Source organism: Camelina sativa, chromosome 19, assembly GCF_000633955.1.
Source record: "Camelina sativa cultivar DH55 chromosome 19, Cs, whole genome shotgun sequence".
Classification (NCBI taxonomy): domain Eukaryota; kingdom Viridiplantae; phylum Streptophyta; class Magnoliopsida; order Brassicales; family Brassicaceae; genus Camelina; species Camelina sativa.
In genome coordinates, this window is record NC_025703.1 from 16,523,972 (window position 1) to 16,544,711 (window position 20,740).

Sequence of the window (20,740 nt, forward strand, 5' to 3'; positions counted from 1 at the left end):
AAAAGTATTTAGGTTAAAAAAAAATGTTCCGCCGTCGGGGTCTAGATGACGAGGATTATTATCCATTTCATCCAATTTGTGTTTAAACCAATGTGCTACAGTGGATTTTTGAATAATTTATACATAAATACATATATATATATATATATATATATATATATATTTTAGAGCTTTGACAGCTGTACACATTGCTGCAGCTTTGCAAGAATGTTTCTTTTTTTCCAATAAAATGTGTAATTTGGGTTTATAATTATCACCGATCCAACGAATAATATTTATAATATAAAGAATTGTCATGTTAAAAAAGAATGTTCCGCTGCGGAGGTTTGAAATTGGAACTCATCTAAATGAAGGGTACTATTATCCGTTTCATCCAGTCTGGGTTCAAACAAATGTGCTACAGCGGATTTTTGAATAATTTATACATACATATATATATATATATTAGAGCTTTGAGAGCCGTAGACATTGCTGCAGCTTTGCAAGAGTGTTTTTTTCTTTTTCAATAAAACGTGTAATTAGGGTTTACAATTATCACCGGTCCAACGAATAACATGTATAATATAAAGAGTTTTAAGGTTAAAAAACAATGTTCCGCTGCCTGGGTTTGAACCCAGAACTCATCTAGATGAAGGGGATTGCTATCCATTTCATCCAATCTCTGTTTAAACCAATGTGCTACAGCAGATTTTTTAATAATTTGTGCTTCAAGCTTTTACGAGTTCGTAAAATTTATGAACTCCAAAACTAGAGGTGTTGATGGGAAGTAACAAGTTGATTGTATATGAACTTGTTACTATGATTAACCATGCATCAGAAAGATGTGAAGAAGACTCTAAACAGTATGTTAGAGTGTCTTCTTGTGAACTATTACTTATTCATGTAATTTTTATTATTCTGAACTACAACGTTAACAGTCTGTTAGTGTGTCTTCTTCTTCTCGATGTCAATCCTAAATATCCCCAAATTAGATGGCTCTTTAATTTGGTTCTTTTGGGAATCAGCTAGAATGAAAAAGACTCTTTAACCTGCATTAGTGTTTAAGTTCTGTGAGGAATGTACATACAGTATGTGCTATTAAGGTAAGAGTCCAACTATGGTTGTCAGAAATCACCATTAAAATATTTTTGAAGCTCCTAATTACCATAAAACAGAAAAGCATTAGCATATTCTCGTGGCTGGAAGACACACTGCTAATCATGTTGTTTAACTCAATGTCCGAAAACGCCAGAGTAGAGAAAAAAAATATATATATATATATATATATATGTATATATATATTAATGCAAGGGAAGAAATTTCTTGAGAGCCTGACCAAAGGGAGAAGTACTATATATGCTCAGTGATCTCAAAACACACAAAAAAATTCTCAAAAAAGATTTTATAGTTTCTAAAGAATTTGAAAGACAGAGAAAGAGATCATCATTCTACAGATTCTTCATTGAGTTCAAAGTCTCTTGTAACAGTGACCTGACGTCCATTGACTCCAGCTCCTCCTCCTCGACATGAAGAATCTACTGTGAACATCTTTGAGCAATTTTAAAACATTTGCCAAACCACCATCATTTATACCCTCGTCTGTCTTCTCCTCAGAGTAAGAATTTGACTTTTGGCCACTGACTCTGAAATATTGGTACTTACTAATCTCTATTAGGTTATCCTTGTGGCGACCGGACCAAATATCACACGTATCATCAGCAATCACCACCCCACGCTCCTCAGCCAAACCAAATCAAGCGTCTTCTCATGAGGAGTTGAGGACTGTCGTCATTTGTAATCACTCTATTACCAAAATAAAGTTTATTCGGATCAATCAGCTCCAACATGGCTTTAGCGTAACTGCGACTACCCATTGTGTAAACAATCATTGTGAACATCTCGCTGGCTTCTATCAAGAAGAAGCGGAGAAAAGGTCGTAGCTTTACCAAGCGATGATCCAAGGGATCATCTCCCATGACTTTGATTTGCCATAGATTTTCCCTCGTTGTTGAACCCGCTACTTGAGTTAGATACATCTCTGCTTTGGAGAGCTGTGAAACTTTTCTAGTGTGGAGAAGCGTGTGGTCCAAGTCAAGAACAAGGTGAAGCTTCTTCTCCTTGAGACAAGATATTGTTTCAAAGGATTTGTTTAACGCCACAGCTTTGTGGCTCACCTGGAAGCCTTCGCGAATATAATTGAATGCTCGGCCTTGGCTTTTGTGCACTGTTGATTTGCAGCGCATGCAGATTCCATGGTAAACGTAGAAGAGGAGGACTCGTTGATATTTAGACTGTTGGCTTCTTGTTCCGACGACTTTTGTTTAACTACGAAGATGATTAATATCAAATATAAAAATGGAAAAAAGAGAGAAACTATGAACATTCTGATGGACAGAAATTAAAGCCCTAGTTTGACTAAATTAAAGCTCTTGTCTTTATAGAGAAACACCGTCACTAGATTATGGGAATATAGGAACTCTGAATCTGACTGACTTGATTATGGAAATATAGGAACTCTGAATCTGACTGACTTGATTATGGAAATATAGGAACTCTGAATCTGACTGGCTTTATTCTAGCAATCGACCATTATTGCCTACTTGCTGCTACGTTTCCTTTTTCGGGAGCTAGCTCTTTGTTATATCTTCGACTCTTCTGCTGGTGAATCTTCCGATCCATCAATCTGGAGGAGATCGTTGAAACAGTGGTAGTTGTAATTGGAGAAACTGGTTCGGGTAAGAGTACTTAGCTCTCTCACATAATTGATCGACATGGCTACAAATAGTCCGGGGTCATCATCGCCCTTACTCAGCCAAGACGTGTGGCAGCGAGCTTAAATTACCTCTTAGAGAGGATGTTGGTTGTATTATACGCTTCGAGGACAGAACTATAGAGAGATCTAGAAGATCACATGATTAAGAACAATATATTCAATATTTGTTATTTAGATAATTTATATATTTGCATTCATTATAGTTTAGGAAACTCTTATACTATGAGAGTCAATATAATATGCAGTATTTGCATTGGTCAAAAACATGGCGAGGATCTTGTTCTTGCAACGAAGATGGTATATTCTATCACTTCAGAGACAGATCAAGTTCTTTTCCCAGCACACATGTATCATAAATACTCTTTCGACACATTGGTCATCATGCAAAAATAATCATCGTTATATAAACAGAGTTATGTCAAATAATTTAAAGTTACACTTACATCTACTCTGCATATTCGTAAGAGTTGAAATGAGACATAGAGAAACACAGCACAAGGCTCGAGTTTTCAGATAGCCATACGAATCATTACCTGAAACAGAGATTGTGAAAAAACTGAATCCTACCTACTACTCACCCACCGCCATGAATGGGATTCCCCTGCCAACAACAACCAGGACCATGATTTTTCAGATAAAATCTCTCAGTGTTGTAGTTATTAAGAGACTGAATAAGCCAAAAAATTTCATACAAGAGAGATCGTTATAAGGAAAACTTACCAGCCACCATGTCTTGAAAAATAATCATTGTCTAGTGAAATAGCAAGCGTGAGGACAACAGCTCTTTCTGACAAAGTCAATGGCCGTTTCACTTCTAGCTCTTCTATCTGTCATGTGTTGCATAAAAAAAGCTCAGTCAATGTCTACTGTTAATGTAAACAACCAAAACCAAAAAATACTAGAGTCCACGACACAGGAGTAAACATACCATTGTCGCAGGGCCGGTTTTGGCAGCAGCATCAGCTTTTCCAAATCGGATCACATACTGCCCAGCATCTGTGAATATCTGTATCATATATACAAGAAAAGGTTTTAGATTTTTATATCTACAATGTGTCTTCTAGTCTTACATAGATTGCACTGAAAACATTTACAAAATTTTACTGTCACCACAATGAACTATATGTGTTACACAATAAACTACACATTTAGAATTTTAGATCTTAAGTATACTTTAGCAACAATAGAAGTACAAAAGTTAAAGAACACAAACCTCAAAGCCAAAACCCCTCCAATCACGATCTATTTGGGCTAACACTTCCCCATCTGCATCCTTCACTGTAAATGTCCAATTCCAGAACCCAGGATTTTCTACCACTGCAAATTGGGTGTTCCTGCAAACATCAAATGTCACAAATTTGGTTCGTTCCAAGATGTTAGTCAGTTTAACGAAGAGCAGAACACGTGTTGATTCTATGAACTGATAAGCTGTGCTCTGTAAGTCTGTGCCATTCTTAATTGCTATACGAGGCAAACACACATGGTTTTGTTCTCCCGAATAACAACGAAAAGATATTTGGATAGGTCAATCAAGCATTCAAGAATACCAATAAGAAAAAATGCTTCGAAACAAAGGTTACCCCAGGTATAAATCATAAATTCTTCTCCATAGATGCCATCGTCGGTGAACTACACCAATTTCCTACAACAGTACCAGACACGGGAATGAGCCCAAATCGAACAGTTAACAACTTAACATTTAGTTACTGCTTTGTAAGGCTTGAAACCCTACACAAGTGTACCTCTCCATCAATCTCAGCATATATTGAACTTGTGATCCACCAGAAAGGTCTGCGCACCTAAATGATGTAGAGGAATTATTTCAGCTCAAACGAAGTAAAGAGTTCTCATGCCGAAAACTTTCGAACAGCAGAATCCAAGAGAACCTCACCCGGAAAAGATCATTACCCAAAGCATCAGTTATGGAAGCAACAAATGGGCGCCGGGTACGAAGAAGCTGCAAATATTTTTGATATCATTGGGAAATGGTTTTAGTTATTTTGGTAGACAGTTGACATATGAAATTTACTGCCAACATGATATCTAATTGACAGGATACAACATCTCTGAGCTAGCAGAAGAATAGAAACAGATCTAGTCTAAGTGCATGGGGATAATTGATAGAGGCGACACAAGCTTTTAGTGAGTAATGTTACATTTTCTATTATGAAGACTCAAACACATGGTTCTTTCAGCAAACTTATCATTCCTTGATAAGTTGCAATTTCAGCACACTTCGTCCAAACATAAAAAGAGGAAAAAAAGACTCGATAACTAGATAATAAAAACGAAATAGCAGATGCAATTGAGGAAAAATTGATAGCTAGCAACAGATGTTCAAATTCCTGGTTCAAACAACAAATCCAAAATTTTCTGCTGGAGAATTTAACGCGTGAGAAAAAAGAGTGAAGCCTCGACAATCAAATTTAAGCCTAGACAATCAATTAGTAAAGAAAGTTCAAGCCTGGCCATTCCTATCCTCATATAAGAACTAGAGTGCAGACAGGCTACCCAAGGATACTCACAATTGGTTAGCAATAGCAATGAATTGTGTTGTAACATGTCAAAACTTAAAACACTGCTCATTGGTGACAGCCAATTTAGGGTATGAACTATTAACACATAATGATATTAGTTGAGGTATGAAGAAAGAACATTTCAGAGTGAGAATGTAACCTGACGCGCAATTAGATTGCTTTGTTCCCGGATAGACCCCACAGGCTGTCAAGAAAGTGAGGAAAGAGAGATTTGAAATTCGGAAAATTTGATATCAACTCAAGGTCTTATATAATAGTAGTGCCCTTCAGACATAAAACTTCAGTAAGCAAACACCCAAAATTTATGTTATGACTTACTGCCTGAGGATAGCAAACATCTACTACAATATAGCGATTTTCCTGCAATAAGAAGAGAAGATTACACGAGTATATCAGCTACACATGGAGAGAAATCAGATAAAAGGGTAGGAATTTTAAGGGATTTAGAAATCAGCACTGGCAGAAAAAATACCTGTTCAAAACCAAGAACCAAATTTGCCCATTCAATGTCCCTTGTAACCAGCAAATTAGATCGTGCAAGCAGAGTAGCAATTTTGACCTAAAAAGAAAGTGAATAAGATTATGATTTCCAACTCCTGAACTCAGAGAAAACAAGAGTGCAATGAATGAATCTACTGTGGTAAGTTTTCCATACCTGGTTCCATCTATACGAGTTGACAGAGTAAGATTTCATTTGTTCAGTTTTAGACTACACTACTGTCACAAATTAATATGACACCTTAAAAAAGATACTTGAAAATGCTTTTACACCCGCTTAAACCAATAACTCAAATTGCAAGTTACAGGCATTCATACATAGATGAAGATAATCTAAAGCCAAACCTAAAAAGAAACCATTTTTTAACTATATCATGGTTTAATAGCCAAAGGAAAGATAAATGAGTCACCTCCTCAGAAGTTTTAGGCTCGAGAAGACCAGACATAGACTGGCTAACTGGTGGTTGCTGCAGTGTAGGTTCAGAATAATTCCTCCTATGCTTAGAAACTATCCGATATCTCTTTTCCAAAGCCTTTAACTTTCTCTTCTCTAAAACCCATAGCTGAACCAAAAAATTCCGATCCAATTGAGGAACATTATCATTGCCACCGCTGAAGCATCGAAACAGAGAAAATGACACTTGCTCTCGTTCAAAAAACCTTCCTTGAGAACAACAAAGCTGACTACTTCTCCACAAGATTGCATTTCCAGCTCGAGAATGCAAGTTCTTGATCCCATCGACCTACGTAAAACAACAACACCGTCACTTAATCCAATTCAAACAGTAAGATCCAAAGGTTCAATAAACTCAAATTACGATTCAGGACAAAAAAAAACTAAACCCTAATCAATCTCTCTATCTGACGAAAACGCATTCGATTCTATTATCAATGGGTTTACAAGAGAATCGATTGGGGTGAGAAAATTTGAAATTTTTGAGTGGAAGTACCAGGTCAGAGAAGGGAGAGGAACAGGAGACAGCTACCGCCGCCGTAGCATCGCCGCGGAGATGGAAACTTGATCGGAGAAGAGAAGAGAGAGAGCGTCTAGAGAAGCAGAGCATGACTCGGAAGTTTCTAGAAACGTCGGCAAAAAAATATTTTACCGATCAAATTTGACGGCGGCTACTAGGAGGATGAGCAGAAACGGTCGCTTTTGTTCCCCTGTGGGAGCCGAAGTTTTGCTTTTTTTTCTTAACACATAATTATTTTTCTTTTCTTTTTTTTTTAATTTTTTTGACAACACATACTTATTTTTCTTTTATTAGCGTATTTTTGCTAAATTCATCATTTTAATATTTTAAATTAATTTTTATGATTATTATTTTTTTTTAACCTGATGAATGAATGTGTTAAACCTTGTTTTAAAAATCGTTAGGCGCTAGACGCTAGTCGGTCGGAATGGACTTAGCGCCTAGCAAGAAAAAACAAAAATTAATCGGGGATTAGTTTTAGAGTTACTTTATTAACTTAATAATAAAATACAAATATATAGTATTAAATATATGAATAATTCTGTTTATGTTAAAAACTATCAATAAAATATAAACTATAGTATTATCTTTAAAATTACGGTAAATACATAAAAACATAATTTTAAAAGAAAATTTTATGATTTTCAGTAAAATTTTGTACATTAGTTATTGTGAAACATCATAAACTCTTAATTTAAATGTCTAAATAACAAAAATATATATATATGATTTATATTTGGCTTCAAAAATAATCGGTATATACAAAATTAAGCAGAAAGTCATTAATCAAGGTAGAGAGGATGGGTCTAGCGATTTTTTTTTGTTAAGATGCTTTCAATTTAAAATGCAGGATAGCAAATGTTTTACGTGGCCTAAGCCCAATTCGGAAGCCCGATAAGAAAATAAATTACAAACCCATAGTTAAAATAGAACCAAGTGTTGAACTAGTTGTTGAAAATGACCAGACTGTCGGTTGAGAATAACCGCCTCAAACCAGTCTCCATTATTTTTCTGGAGACAGATGAAAAGCCATTCTATGCACCTGAATCACGACAAGAAATTAGGTTTGTGAAGTTGTTTGTATCGCCGTTCCTCTTCCTGAGAACCACAAGTGTAAGAGAGAGAGAGATTGTTCCAAGTTGGNCGTATGCCCACCTGATAGATTCCATCTCCTTGGAGGTAAGTAGTCATTTTTCCCAGTTGGCTCCAGTTGTCAGTCCAAAACAAACATGATCTCCCATTACCTGGTTTTATCTTAATCCAATCATAAGCCATTTCCCGAATCTTGAATAACTTTTTGGTTAACCAAGAGTGTTTGCTGTTTGACTTTCTGGTCCAGAAGCTGCTAAGGCTGCCAGAGAGAACGACCCGCCTGAACCACGCCACCCAAACTGAGCCAGATTGAAAGAAGATTAGCCAGATAAGTTTTATCATACATGCAGTATTCCAAGTTTGTAGATCCCTGATCCCTAGGCCACCCTCCTGTTTAGTTAGTGTTACCACCTCCCATGCGACCCTTGCAGAATGATGTCCCTCTGTTGACCCCTTCCATAGGAATGCACTTGACAGAGAGTTAATTGTTCTAATACACTTTTTTGGCAGGACAAATCCAAAACACCAGAAGTTTGATATCCCTGCAATAAGTGAGTTCAAAAGTTGGAGACGACCTGCAAAAGAGAGCGATCTAGTTGACCAAGCGTTGAACCGGCTCTTGACACGCTGAATTAATGGCGCACAATCCAACAAGGTGAGCTTCTTTGTGCACAATGGTAGTCCTAAGTATCTGATAGGCAGCTGGCCATGAGCTATTCCCGTAATAGCAGTTATTTGGTCTGTTTCAGGTTGAGAGAGACCAGAGGTGAAAAAACTCGTCTTTGGTATACTAATGGCAAGACCCGAGACTGCTTCAAACTCCTTCATAACTTGAATTACATTGCGTACAGAGGATGCCTCCCCATATGTGAATATAAGCAAATCATCTACAAAACAAAGGTGCGTAAGTTTCATGTCCTTGCATTTGTGGTGATAGCCAATTTTTCCCTCTTCTGCTGCTTTATCCAAGCAAGCTGACAGGCAGTTCATGGCTAGAACAAACAGATAAGGCGAGAGGGGGTCTCCCTGGCGAAGTCCCCGGAGTCCTTTGAAGTAGCCGTGTACATGCCCGTTGAAGCCTACCGAGAAGGAAGGAGTGCAGATGCAAGCTTTGAGCCAGCGCTGGTAAGTCTCCGGTACTTCAATGCCTCTAAGGCAGCTAAAAATAAACTCCCATCTCACCGTATCAAACGCCTTAGCGATATCCACTTTGATGGTTATTCTTTTAGGCCCTTTTTCGTGATGATAGCCATTTACCAGCTTTGCAGCTAACAGAGTATTCTCCACTAACAAACGACCTTTAATGAAAGCTGTCTGATTCTTTTGTACCAGGTCAGGGAGAATGGGCTTCAATCTTGCTACTAGCAACTTAGAAACGACCTTGTACAGAGTATTGAGACACGAGATGGGACGAAAATCCGAAATGATAGAGGCTCCAGGAACTTTGGGAAGTAGAGCAAGGATAGTTGCATTGGTCGCGGAGGGAAGGAAAGAAGAGTGAAAGAATTGGAGGATGCTGGACGTTACTTCGGCACCAAGTATATCCCAAGATGCTTTGTAGAAGGCTGAGGTAAATCCGTCTGGTCCCGGAGCTTTGTTAGCATTAAGTTTAAACATGGTCCGCCTTATCTCTTCAGGTGTTGGTAACTTTGTCATTGCTTGCTTCAGGTCTGGAGAGCAGCGATAAGCAATCGTATTCTGAATCCAGTCAAGGGGCACAGTCACAGGTTGCAGGACTATTGGTGCAAGCAGCGCCTTGAAGTGGTTTACCGCGAGGGAGCTCATTTCTAGAGGGTCGTCAATCACAGAACCCGAAAGAGAAGTGAAAGAACGGATGGCATTAAACGCATTTCTCATCTGCATTACTCTGTGGAAGTAAGTAGTGTTAAGATCACCCTCCTTTAGCCAGTTTATTCTTGATCTTTGCCTGAAGTACGCCTCTTCAATAGTTCTGAGAAACATCCACTTAGTATGCATTTCCTTCTCTTGTTCATATAGAGCGGGTGATGGAGTTGTCAATGCCTGAACCTGCAAAGATTGCAACAAACGGTTAGTCTCACAAACTCTATTTTGGATATCAGAAATTTTTTCTCTCGCAAGTGTTTTTAACTCTCTTTTAAGTGTTTTTTGTTTTGCGCTCAGTGCGGACAAACAGGGCTCCAGAGGAGATGTACTTCCAATTCGATTCCAAGCAGTTCCAATCAGGGGAAGAAATTTAGGGTGTTTGGTGAGGAAGTTGGNGAAGGAAAGAAGAGTGAAAGAATTGGAGGATGCTGGACGTTACTTCGGCACCAAGTTTATCCCAAGATGCTTTGTAGAAGGCTGAGGTAAATCTGTCTGGTCCCGGAGCTTTGTTAGAATTAAGTTTAAACATGGTCCGCCTTATCTCTTCAGGTGTTGGTAACTTTGTCATTGCTTGCTTCAGGTCTGGAGAGCAGCGATAAGCAATCGTATTCTGAATCCAGTCAAGGGGCACAGTCACAGGTTGCAGGACTATTGGTGCAAGCAGCGCCTTGAAGTGGTTTACCGCGAGGGAGCTCATTTCTAGAGGGTCGTCAATCACAGAACCCGAAAGAGAAGTGAAAGAACGGATGGCATTAAACGCATTTCTCATCTGCATTACTCTGTGGAAGTAAGTAGTGTTAAGATCACCCTCCTTTAGCCAGTTTATTCTTGATCTTTGCCTGAAGTACGCCTCTTCAATAGTTCTGAGAAACATCCACTTAGTATGCATTTCCTTCTCTTGTTCATATAGAGCGGGTGATGGAGTTGTCAATGCCTGAACCTGCAAAGATTGCAACAAACGGTTAGTCTCACAAACTCTATTTTGGATATCAGAAATTTTTTCTCTCGCAAGTGTTTTTAACTCTCTTTTAAGTGTTTTTTGTTTTGCGCTCAGTGCGGACAAACAGGGCTCCAGAGGAGATGTACTTCCAATTCGATTCCAAGCAGTTCCAATCAGGGGAAGAAATTTAGGGTGTTTGGTGAGGAAGTTGGAAAATTTGAAGGGTTTGGTGCCTGAGGTGGGAAGGGGTGTATGGAGGTTAATGAGACTGGGGGAGTGGTCAGAGAAATCTGGAGCTAGGAAAGAGACCACACTATCAGGATAGCAGGTGAGCCAGTGGTTGTTTACAAGGACTCTTTCCAGCTTCTTCGCTATCGGATTTGTACTGTTCTTGTTTGTCCAGGTGAACAGAGGCCCTTGGAACCGCAGGTCAAAAACCTCTAACTGCAAAAGACAGTCTCTCAGCTCTAGCATTCGAGAAGTGAAGTGGTTGATGCTCGGGTTAGAGTGCTCTGCGGGGTGTATTATCTGATTAAAATCTCCACAAAGAGCCCAAGGTAAGTTGTCAAGCATCAAGCTTTGATGTAACCGCAAGAGTTCACACCAGAGGTCAGTTCTCTCTTCACTCAAATTCGGTGCATACACAGCCGTGAAGAAGAATCGATGTCCACCTTGTATTGTGATTTCACAGGTGAGGAGATGCTTTGACTGATGAAGGACAGTCACATCTGCCGGGGCTTTCCAGATTAGCACAACGCGTCCATCTTCATCAGAGTTATGATTTGAGACATAATTCCAACCAGGACAGGTTTGAGTCATAACACGGTTCAAGTTTGGTTCCTTAACATGGGTTTCTAAAAGAGCACCAAAAGTAGGCTTATTAATAGCTAGCCAGGATGCAAAAGGTCGATGCTTAGCCGGGTCATTCAGACCTCGAACATTCCAACAAAAATGTTTTATATACATAGGAACAAGTAAGAGGTTAGGAACTATGGGGAACTCCTTCTTTAGCAGAAGGAGTATCTCCAGAGATTATACAAAGAGGCGGGTCAATAACCATATCAGAAGGTAAGCTGGTAGTGTTGTTGGGTTCGGAAGGTGGGGTGTTAGTGGTGTTGACCTCAGGGGTGGGTTCAGGGGGTTGGTTAGAGGGTACGAGGGCATCAAATGGGTTAGAGGTTTTGATAGTTGGGGTTGGCAGAAGAGAGGGAGCAACTTGTGATTGTTTTGTCTGTTTAACGGTTTTGGTTTGTTGTGAAGGGTGGCTTGAATTTTGGTGGCCAGGAATGGTAGGAGCAGAGGAGGAAGGTGGAGAGCAGGAGTCATGGTTTGTTGCAACTAGAGCAGGGTCAGACTTGCCTTTGCCTTTGATCTTAGTAGATACTGATTCTTTATCTGCGTTTGACTCAATTTCTTTTGTTTCTTTTGCTTTCTTCGTCTGTGTCCATGATGGTGTAACAGCAGGACAGAAGCAAATGACGTGTCCAATCTCTTTGCAATGAGAGCACGTGGGAGGGACCCAAGGGTACTCGACATCAATGGTTATAATTTCACCATTCTCCCGGACCACTTCAACTGACGAAGGCAGAGTTCATTCAGATTGCGTTCAACTTTAACATGCGCAACAAATAAGCTTACTAGATTCTTCGTAAACTCGTCCATTTCTTTCGGTTCACCCACAAGTCCTGCTACAAAACTAATGCCTTTATGATGCATTAGGTCAAAAGGCATTCCTTTAAGATGTGCCCAGATTGGAATTGCTTCCAGATCAGTATTTTCACCACCTGAGGCATCCCATTGAGTTACCAAGAACATACATTTGCCAATGTACCACATTTTCTTTTCAAGAATCTTGGCTCGCAGATGCTCATTTGGGATCCTCACTAGCATGATTGAGATGAATTTCAAGTCGTTGCCCTCGACCCCAAATATGGCTTAGAACACTCTGGATGTGTTTGTAAGTTGGCAAGCGGCCTTTGAATCTCCCAATTATGAAGTCTCTGTGAATATCCGCGCCTTCTTGAAACACTGCATCCGGGATAAGGACTCTAGGCTTTCCTTCAGGAGAAATCTCCATTGGGGCTAGTCGCGTAAGTGATCTATCCGCTGCATTTTTTAGCTTTTGCGCTAGAGTTTTGGCTTGGTGAGTAGTTTGGTTTGTCGCCGGTACTTGCTTTGTTGATGCCTCAGCTGGACGCACAACAGTACTGGGGTTTGCGGGGATTGCAATTGGAGAGTGAGCGGAAGTAGCAGATGGGAGAGATGGGGGAGATAGTGGGAGAGAGGGAGGGTGAGAGGAGGAGAGGGAGGGAGGGTGAGAATCAGAAATTGAGGTATGGGGGGTTGGAAGGGTAGGAGGATGGAGAGGATGAGAGGAGGGGAGGGAGGGGGGAGGGGTTGGGATGATAGGGTGAGAGGGAGTATTTTGCTGCAAAGAGATTGCACACCCTTGACTCGCTGAGTCCGCCACTTGCACAAGTGAGTTACGTGATGTCGAGAGGCCTTTTATGTAGCGGCGAGCTACCTTCGGCTGAGGTGTGGAGAGTAAACCATCAGTTTGGGAGAATGGTGAAATTTTACTTTCTAGTACTGTAGCATTTTCAGATCTAGGGTTGTGACCCAAATTTTTTTAATAAGAGTTGAGGATATCTTGAGCTTGGGGATTAACCACCACAGGAGTGGATTTGTGATGAACAGGAAGTGCTAGAATCACTCGCTCAGGCTCCAAGTAAGCAGTTTGAGCTGAGGACTGGAATGCATAGTTGGGAGAGATAGGGGAGAGAGGGGGGAAATCAGAAAGGGAAGGAAGGGAGGGGAGAGGGCTTTGGTCTGAGGGTCCGGAGGGAAAGGAGGGGGGCGATTGGTGCTGCCTTCAACCAAGGTTGAAGGAGGAATTAGAGAGGAAGTACGGTCCGAAGGGAACCAGCAGTTCGCCATTTTTGGGTCTAGCGATTTTGCTTGATGTAATCGGTGCTAGACGGAGATTCTTAAAACGGGGGTGCTAGGCGATTTATATATTTTACCAAATTGTTTGAATATCATTTCAACAGATGATGATGCTCACAAAATTCAACTGTTCATTATACGTTTAGAGAAACATGATTCTCAACCCGACTGAGCGCTCTTTAGAGAAACATTAAATTCTCAACCTGACCAGAGAAGATATCTAGAGACTGTAGACCTCACGTGAAAACTAACCTCGGATCTCAGGCAAGAAAGTGCTCTCTAGTATAATGTACAACACACCAAACCAACAATGAATATATCAAGAGATTCAGGAGGACAATCTTTATCACTCTCCAAGAATTCCCATTGTCCCAACGTCTCATAACCCTAAAAGATCCTGAGCTAAACCAGGTTGCCTATACACAACCAACAAGGCTTCGCTTTAGTTAGGATCCACGGGTGGAAGCAACGACATACTTATTATTCAATGATTAATTGATTTTTTCGTAAATTACCTTTTTCTTGGTAAATTAATGCATACTCATTTACAGGAAAAATAATTATAATAATTAGAGAACAAAATTTTATAAATTTCCATAATATAATAAATCAAAATACTGAATTTTCTAAATAAAAGAAATTGTTTACAGATTTTGTTTCTTTGTTTGGTGTAAATTAATTTATTTATTAGCTAAGACTTCCCCCAAATTTATGCTAATTCTCATATTTCAATTTCACCTAGGTTTTGCTAAGCTTGGTGCAAAAGTAGTAATTATGAGAATCGATCTTTCTGTTCCAAAGGTAGGAGTAGAGTTAGAACTCAACAAGCTTCTTGGGAAAGGTTCGTCCGGTTCGGTGAGTCTCATCAAGTACAAGGGACGACGCGACGGTGAAATGATTTACGCAGCCGTAAAAAGCTCCAACGTAATTCACGCCGACTCTCTCCACAAAGAGTTTCAGATCCTGTCCGAATTCAGAGGATGTTCCAGAATCGTCCAATGCTACGGGACCAAAGTGCAAGAGAGTATCAACAACGAAGGTGACGTGGAGTTCAAGATTATCATGGAGTACGCATCTGGAGGAAGCTTAAGAAATTTTATGAACAGATTCAAGGACATGAAACTGCCTGATCCTTTGATCAGAAGGTTTACGCGTATGGTTCTCGAAGGTTTAGCGATAATTCATGGACACGGCTATGTTCACTGCGATCTCAAACCCGAAAACATCCTCGTTTTCCCGGGTTTCGAGTTAAAGATTTCCGATTTCGGGTTGTCCAAAAGAGAGGGTGACACAAACTGGTGGACTCTTCAGTATCCTTTTGCGGGAACACCTATATATATGTCACCACAATCTGTTTCCAACGGCGAGACTAGGAGAGGTTTGGATTTATGGTCGTTGGGATGTGTAGTGTTGGAAATGTACACAGGAAAGAGATCTTGGTGGGGCAAAAACTATGACTTGGAAGATCTCAAGAAGGGTTACATGCCTTTGATTCCTAAAGACCTTCCTTGTGATGCAAAACTCTTTTTAATGACTTGCTTCGCCGCGGAGACTGACAAGAGAAAAAACGCTTTTACACTGTTGAGGCATTGCTACTTGCGTGGAGATGTCAATAAGATCACAGAGCCGCCTCTTGTGAAGAGTAATAATTCTAATGATATAACACTAGAGTTGGAGAAAATTGAGCTCAGGCTTTCGCAACTTAGGTGTAATATTGGTGGTGGAGAGACTAGTGGGGAATTGAAAAGTTCATGAGTCTAGCAAGACCCTGGACACCTAGTTTTGCTTTTGATTAAGATTCTTTAATATAACCTTGAAGGTCTTCGGTACATGTAGTTTGATGTTTGCTTTGAGAATTTATGTAGTTTGGTTATTTTTCTTGTATGGTCCGATAATTATACTAAGATACGGCTCTTATGAACCTGTCATGTGATCTTGGCACTTGCCAAAGCCCAAATGTATGAATCAATCAAGAAACAAGTGCCCACAAAAGAAACCTCATTAAATTGACAAGTTCACATAATACATTCACGAGGTTACAAAGGTAGAGAGATTATGAAGCAAATACAAATGATAATTACTGTCCGGGGGCAAAGTTAGTAGCGTAAGACCAGGCGTTGTTAGCCACAGGATCAGCCAAGTGATCAAACAAGTTCTCAATGGGACCTTTACCAGTGACAATGGCTTGGACAAAGAATCCAAACATGGAGAACATGGCAAGACGGCCGTTCTTGAGCTCCTTCACCTTCAGCTCAGAGAAGGCCTCTGGATCCTCTGCCAAGTTCAATGGGTCGAAGGCACCTCCGGGGTAAAGCGGGTCAAGACCTTCTCCGAGTGGTCCACCTCCGATTCTGTAGCCTTCGATGAAACCCATGAGCACAACTTGACAAGCCCAGATGGCTAAGATGCTTTGCGCGTGGATCAAGTTAGGGTTTCCGAGGTAATCAAGACCTCCTTCTGAGAAGATCTGAGAGCCTGCTTTGAACCAAACGGCTTCTCCGAATTTGACACCGTTCTTGGAGAGGATCTCAGGGAATGTGCAGCCGAGAGCGCCCAACATGGCCCATCTGCTGTGGATCACTTCAAGCTCACGGTTCTTAGCGAATGTCTCAGGGTCAGCCGAGAGTCCAGCGGTGTCCCAGCCGTAGTCTCCTGGGTACTCTCCGGTTAGGTACGACGGTGTGTTCTCCGAGAATGGACCCAAGTACTTGGGACGGTCTGGTCCATACCTGTTACAACATCAGATTGTATTCGGTGATTAGACAGATCTGAAGATTCAAAGATCAAACAAATAAGAGGGAAAGAGAGATTGAATTTAGTACCAGATGCTCTGAGGAGTAGACTTGACGGTACGACGCATAGTCACACGGCCACCACCAGAGACACCAACCTTGCGGAGGAGGTCGTTGGAAGGCTTGAGGGCCGTTTGGCCGGCGAAGGAGGATTGCTGGATAGCTGATGTAGCCATTACCGTAATCTTTGTTTTCAACTACAATGAAAGAAGAAGGATTGAAGAGAGAGTTATGAGTTGAGTTGAGATGAGATGTTGAAACCAATTTGAGTTTTATAACAGAGGTCGTGTTTATCTTAGGGGATTATCATATGTACACGTAAGCGAGTTCTGATTGGTCGAGAGAGTTTAAGTTAGATTTCCTTGGTCCGAAGAGAACATTGGTAAGTGGTTGTGGTGGTGCCACCTGGCGGTGGAAGATGTTGTGGTTCAGTGAGAGGATAGTGCTTCACACTGATTTTTATTGGATTGGTTTATTGGCTTATTCTGTGTGATGATGATATATCTCATCTTTGGACTGCGTTATCTTTTTTTGTAAACCGTGGTTGTATTACTCGATTAGATCGGTTTAAACAAACAACTTTCACAATGTGGGTAATTTAAGTTTGGTACGGTTCAACAATATTTGAGTCAATTTGTAAAACAATGGCTTACTAAACAAAATTTGTTAAACTATATTATGGATAGGTTTGGACCAAATCCAAATTGTTTTTTTCTTAAAGAGTTTAATTGAGATTTCCTTGGTCCTAAGAGGAGATTGGTAGTGGCTGTAATGGTGGCACCTGGCAGTGCGAAGATCTTGTGGTTCAGTGATAGGATAGTATTTCACACTGATTTTTATTGGATTGGTTTTATTGGCTTATTCTTTGTGATGACTCATGATGATATTTCATATCTTGGTTTTGTGTTTCTTTTATCTTTTATTTTAAACCGTTGTTAATACTGGTTTTAATCATAAAATGGAAAACTTGAAATCTTACAAACATCTCAGTCAAATAAGTAACTCATAAAACAAGGTGCAGTGCAATCATCTTCAAATCAATGGCATCCCCTTAAAATCATTTACATTTGTCACTTCTAACTCGAAAGAAAATTTAACTTACTCCATAGGAGATAAGAACTCTTCTGCTACAATACCCTCTTCTTCTACACAACCCAGCATGATTGCAGTTAGCATAAGTTTCCCTGCCTCGGCGAAATCTTTGTGGCTCATCAACACTTCCTCTACGGAAGAGGTTGAATCCTCAGGGTTCTCTCTTCTCAGGGAAAGGACTTGTGCAAAATCCCCATCAAAAGTTTTGACTCGGGTTGGTCCGTAACACCTTTGGGAAGCCTGGAAAAGGGCAGTGTTACTTAGATTCTGTAATGTTTCTTTGTCGCTCCAACCTTCATTAGTAGAGGCTTGATGGAGCCTGTCCCAGTCATCTTGATCCGCAGCATTTCTCCAGCATTCTTCCAAAAGACTGCTATGATTCTCACGGAATGAACAGCTCGTCCATGCAAACACCTCAAAAGCTTTTATAGCTGTCCATCGGCCCTGGATAGTGAGACAAATTTCAATAAGCTCCTCGGGTCTGAACAGCTTGTTTTTAGCTTCTCCATTTGGCAAGGCTTTTGTTATTTCTTCCTGCCAGATATTACGGTTTCACCGGTTATAGAGAGTTTTTACATAGCTGAGTTTTACCATCATGCTATACAGGAGAAATATTAATATAGCTGAATATATACCTGCAGCTTCAGTAACTGGATATCAGCTTCAATGCGCTTCACTTTCGATTCGGAATCAGCATCCTTATCTGCAATGTGACAATTAATATGAAGTTCAGAAAGAAAGACAAAAAAAAAAAACAATAACATGTGGAAAGGACATACCACCAAAAAATATATATATTATACCTGCCACATAGGCTATCTTTGAAAGGTTCAGAAACCTCTTGCGGTCTGCGAATGTTGTTTGTACATCTTCAGGTTCTGGCACCGCTCTTTCTTCAATAGTTGTCATAGACTCTTCATCTTGTGCTAGAGCCAATGTATGAAGAGTGTCAGAAGCAGATGAGAATTGATGAAGAAACGCCTGATGAAGCCACAGCAGATCAGAATGACGCTTTAGAAATATCAGTAGCTCGTCCTGGAATTCTTCTCCAAGCCGTAGAAGTTTAGAGAACTGTTTCATATCATAGAGTTGCTGGAATACAAAGTAACTGAATCCTCCTTGTTGTCCCACACCCTCATGCTGCACAACAATTTTTTATGGGTATTAGCTAAGTAGGAACAAGAAAAAGAAGTCCAAAAACTGCCACACACAAAAATCATACAACAAATTGTCTGACGTGCAATCTCAAGAGTATATTTTATAAGCATAATAAACCCAAAAAATCCAACGTTTTTGGGATTACTAAGGAAAGTAGAAGCCTGAGCTCATACCATTAAGTTTTTGAGCACCCCTGTATCATTAAGATCATAACATATCCTCCACATAATGTTATAGCCTGCATGTCGCTTTGCAATCGATAGCAAATTTGAGCAACGGTTTCTGAAGATATCTTCATTTGTCCTTTCAGTTCTTTCTCTGATGCCCTACAGATACAAAACCAATTCATGGTGTAATTTAACTCAAAAATGATATGCAGTGCACCACATGCAAAGAAGTGCTAACCTGGATTTCTGCTTCCATAAAATCTTTAGCTTGTTGATAAAGGGAGTTAAAAATGGTATCTCGCCGAGTCCAGTACTCATTACGCCGACCTTTCTTTTCGTCTTCCATCTCCAATTTTGCAAAGGTAGAACCGGCATAAGCCTCAAGTAAAACTTCAGTAAGTACTTCGAGATGCATGTATATATCTGATTTAGCAGATATATCAATCCTAGATCCCTCAGTTAACAGATGAAGCATAAAGGACGCAATGCACCACAGTCCATTACATACAACAGGCTGAGAGTGCCAAGGTATTAAACCTTCAAGTGGTGGATACCACATTTGATGCTCATTTTTGTAATCTAAGGCAGTCTGAAGAATTGTAGCACATGCATTTGAGAGTTCGCAGGCTCTCTGCACTTGCGTTCCTAGTGGTTGGTCAGCTCTGATTATGTACTCTAATTGCCTGTTTAGACAATAAAATACTTCCTCAAGTTCAGATACCTTGCTGTAGAAAACTTCAGAATTATCTCTGTCCATCAAGAGAACGGTATTTCTCCGAGCTCTCTCCCCTACAAATTGAATAAGATCCCAAAGGGCACATGAAACTTGATCCTCTGAGCCAGCATGCGGAGAGCCAAATCTGGCTGAGCGATTCTGGTTAATCAAATTTTGCAGTTCCCGGAGTTGAATCATGGCAGCAAGTTTTTCACCATTTTCCAGAATTATTTGCAAAGAATGTCCTGCCATAAAAGATACGTATTAGCTCAGCGGTCAATTTTTTAAGCCAACCAGAACCAGTTAACAATACGCTAAGCTTTTTTTATGAAGTACCATCTACTCTTGGGGGAGAAATTACTATAATTTAGAGTTTCATCTAAAGCATTAAAATTCAGTGTTTGATCATGTATGCAAAAATGATGTAGAATCATGCTACAGTAGGAAGAAAAAACAAGTGAGAGATAAAAGTGAATACTCTGTTTAGAGCACAGCTCCTCATGGCATTTGGATAGAGCAAGAAAGTGTAGAAAATTCTCATGCTTCTGTTGTTTCTCAACCAATTGTGAAGATATAACAGTCATAGCTACTATCTCAGCCCCTCTAGTTGTTGTCCAATGCTTAGCTAATGTGTCAACTATAGATTTGCTTTTGCGAGCAAAAACATTGGTCTCTCCATCTCTATCAAATGCACCAGATTGACTAAGCTTCTCCAAGGATCCATCAACTTTCCCAGATAACAGAAAATTCTCAAAGAGCTGGCCAAGCAAAGCTTCTGATTCTTCCTCACGGGCTGTTTGACGAGTAAATCCCATTTTAGGGTTTCCTTTATCTCCACTATTCTGTATGTCAGAAATCTCCTTTCCGGCAGTTCTATCAATGCCATATGGTGTCATCCTTGTCTCGTCTCGTGTAGACCTCTCATTGGAACTATTTTTGCGTGACAAACTTCTCTCTGGAGGTTCAACTCCACCAAGCACAACTGCTTTCTCTGGAATTGCCCATACTCCTGCTTTCTCAGTTAACACAGTCCATGCACCATATTCATGTTCATCAGTTGAGGAAAGAACTGAAGCATCCAAGACCTTGCCAGCATCATAAGGTAAATCAAACTTGTAGAGACGGGTAGAACTTCCATGACAGTAGCAAACTGTGGCTGTTCCATCACCTGAAAGAATTATAGCTGACCCTGGGGGTCTACCACCAACTCTGAGTTTCATAGAGAATAAAAA

General features: G+C 40.1%; 4 protein-coding genes and 1 pseudogene across 4 annotated transcripts in view; 1 reads left to right on the forward strand and 4 right to left on the reverse strand.

Moving 5' to 3' along the window:
* Positions 1,428-2,658, reverse strand: LOC104767893 (annotated as a pseudogene).
* LOC104766530 (altered inheritance rate of mitochondria protein 25-like) lies at positions 3,132-7,006 on the reverse strand. The gene is made up of 12 exons (XM_010490437.2): positions 6,738-7,006; positions 6,198-6,530; positions 5,762-5,848; positions 5,608-5,649; positions 5,429-5,473; positions 4,644-4,709; positions 4,495-4,551; positions 4,333-4,394; positions 3,966-4,086; positions 3,681-3,758; positions 3,473-3,579; positions 3,132-3,353 (listed from the first exon to the last, which is right to left on the reverse strand). Exons 1-12 carry the CDS (start codon positions 6,849-6,851, stop codon positions 3,323-3,325), a joined length of 1,143 nt encoding a protein of 380 aa, XP_010488739.1. The 5' UTR covers positions 6,852-7,006; the 3' UTR covers positions 3,132-3,322.
* LOC104767894 (mitogen-activated protein kinase kinase 1-like) lies at positions 14,359-15,339 on the forward strand. The gene has a single exon (XM_010491859.1). It carries the CDS (start codon positions 14,359-14,361, stop codon positions 15,337-15,339), a length of 981 nt encoding a protein of 326 aa, XP_010490161.1.
* LOC104766531 (chlorophyll a-b binding protein 151, chloroplastic-like) lies at positions 15,566-16,621 on the reverse strand. Its single transcript, XM_010490439.1, has 2 exons — positions 16,407-16,621; positions 15,566-16,313 (listed from the first exon to the last, which is right to left on the reverse strand). Exons 1-2 carry the CDS (start codon positions 16,550-16,552, stop codon positions 15,662-15,664), a joined length of 798 nt encoding a protein of 265 aa, XP_010488741.1. The 5' UTR covers positions 16,553-16,621; the 3' UTR covers positions 15,566-15,661.
* Positions 17,333-20,740, reverse strand: part of LOC104766532 (nuclear pore complex protein NUP133-like) — a 5,759-nt gene continuing 2,351 nt past the window's right edge. Inside the window, exons 4-9 of the mRNA XM_010490440.2 lie at positions 19,987-20,676; positions 19,032-19,753; positions 18,800-18,952; positions 18,272-18,608; positions 18,104-18,171; positions 17,333-18,002 (exon numbers count right to left, since the gene is read on the reverse strand). Of these exons, the coding sequence (XP_010488742.1) occupies positions 17,475-18,002; positions 18,104-18,171; positions 18,272-18,608; positions 18,800-18,952; positions 19,032-19,753; positions 19,987-20,676 (2,498 nt within the window). The 3' untranslated portion in view covers positions 17,333-17,474. The remainder of the gene's footprint in view (positions 18,003-18,103; positions 18,172-18,271; positions 18,609-18,799; positions 18,953-19,031; positions 19,754-19,986; positions 20,677-20,740) is intronic.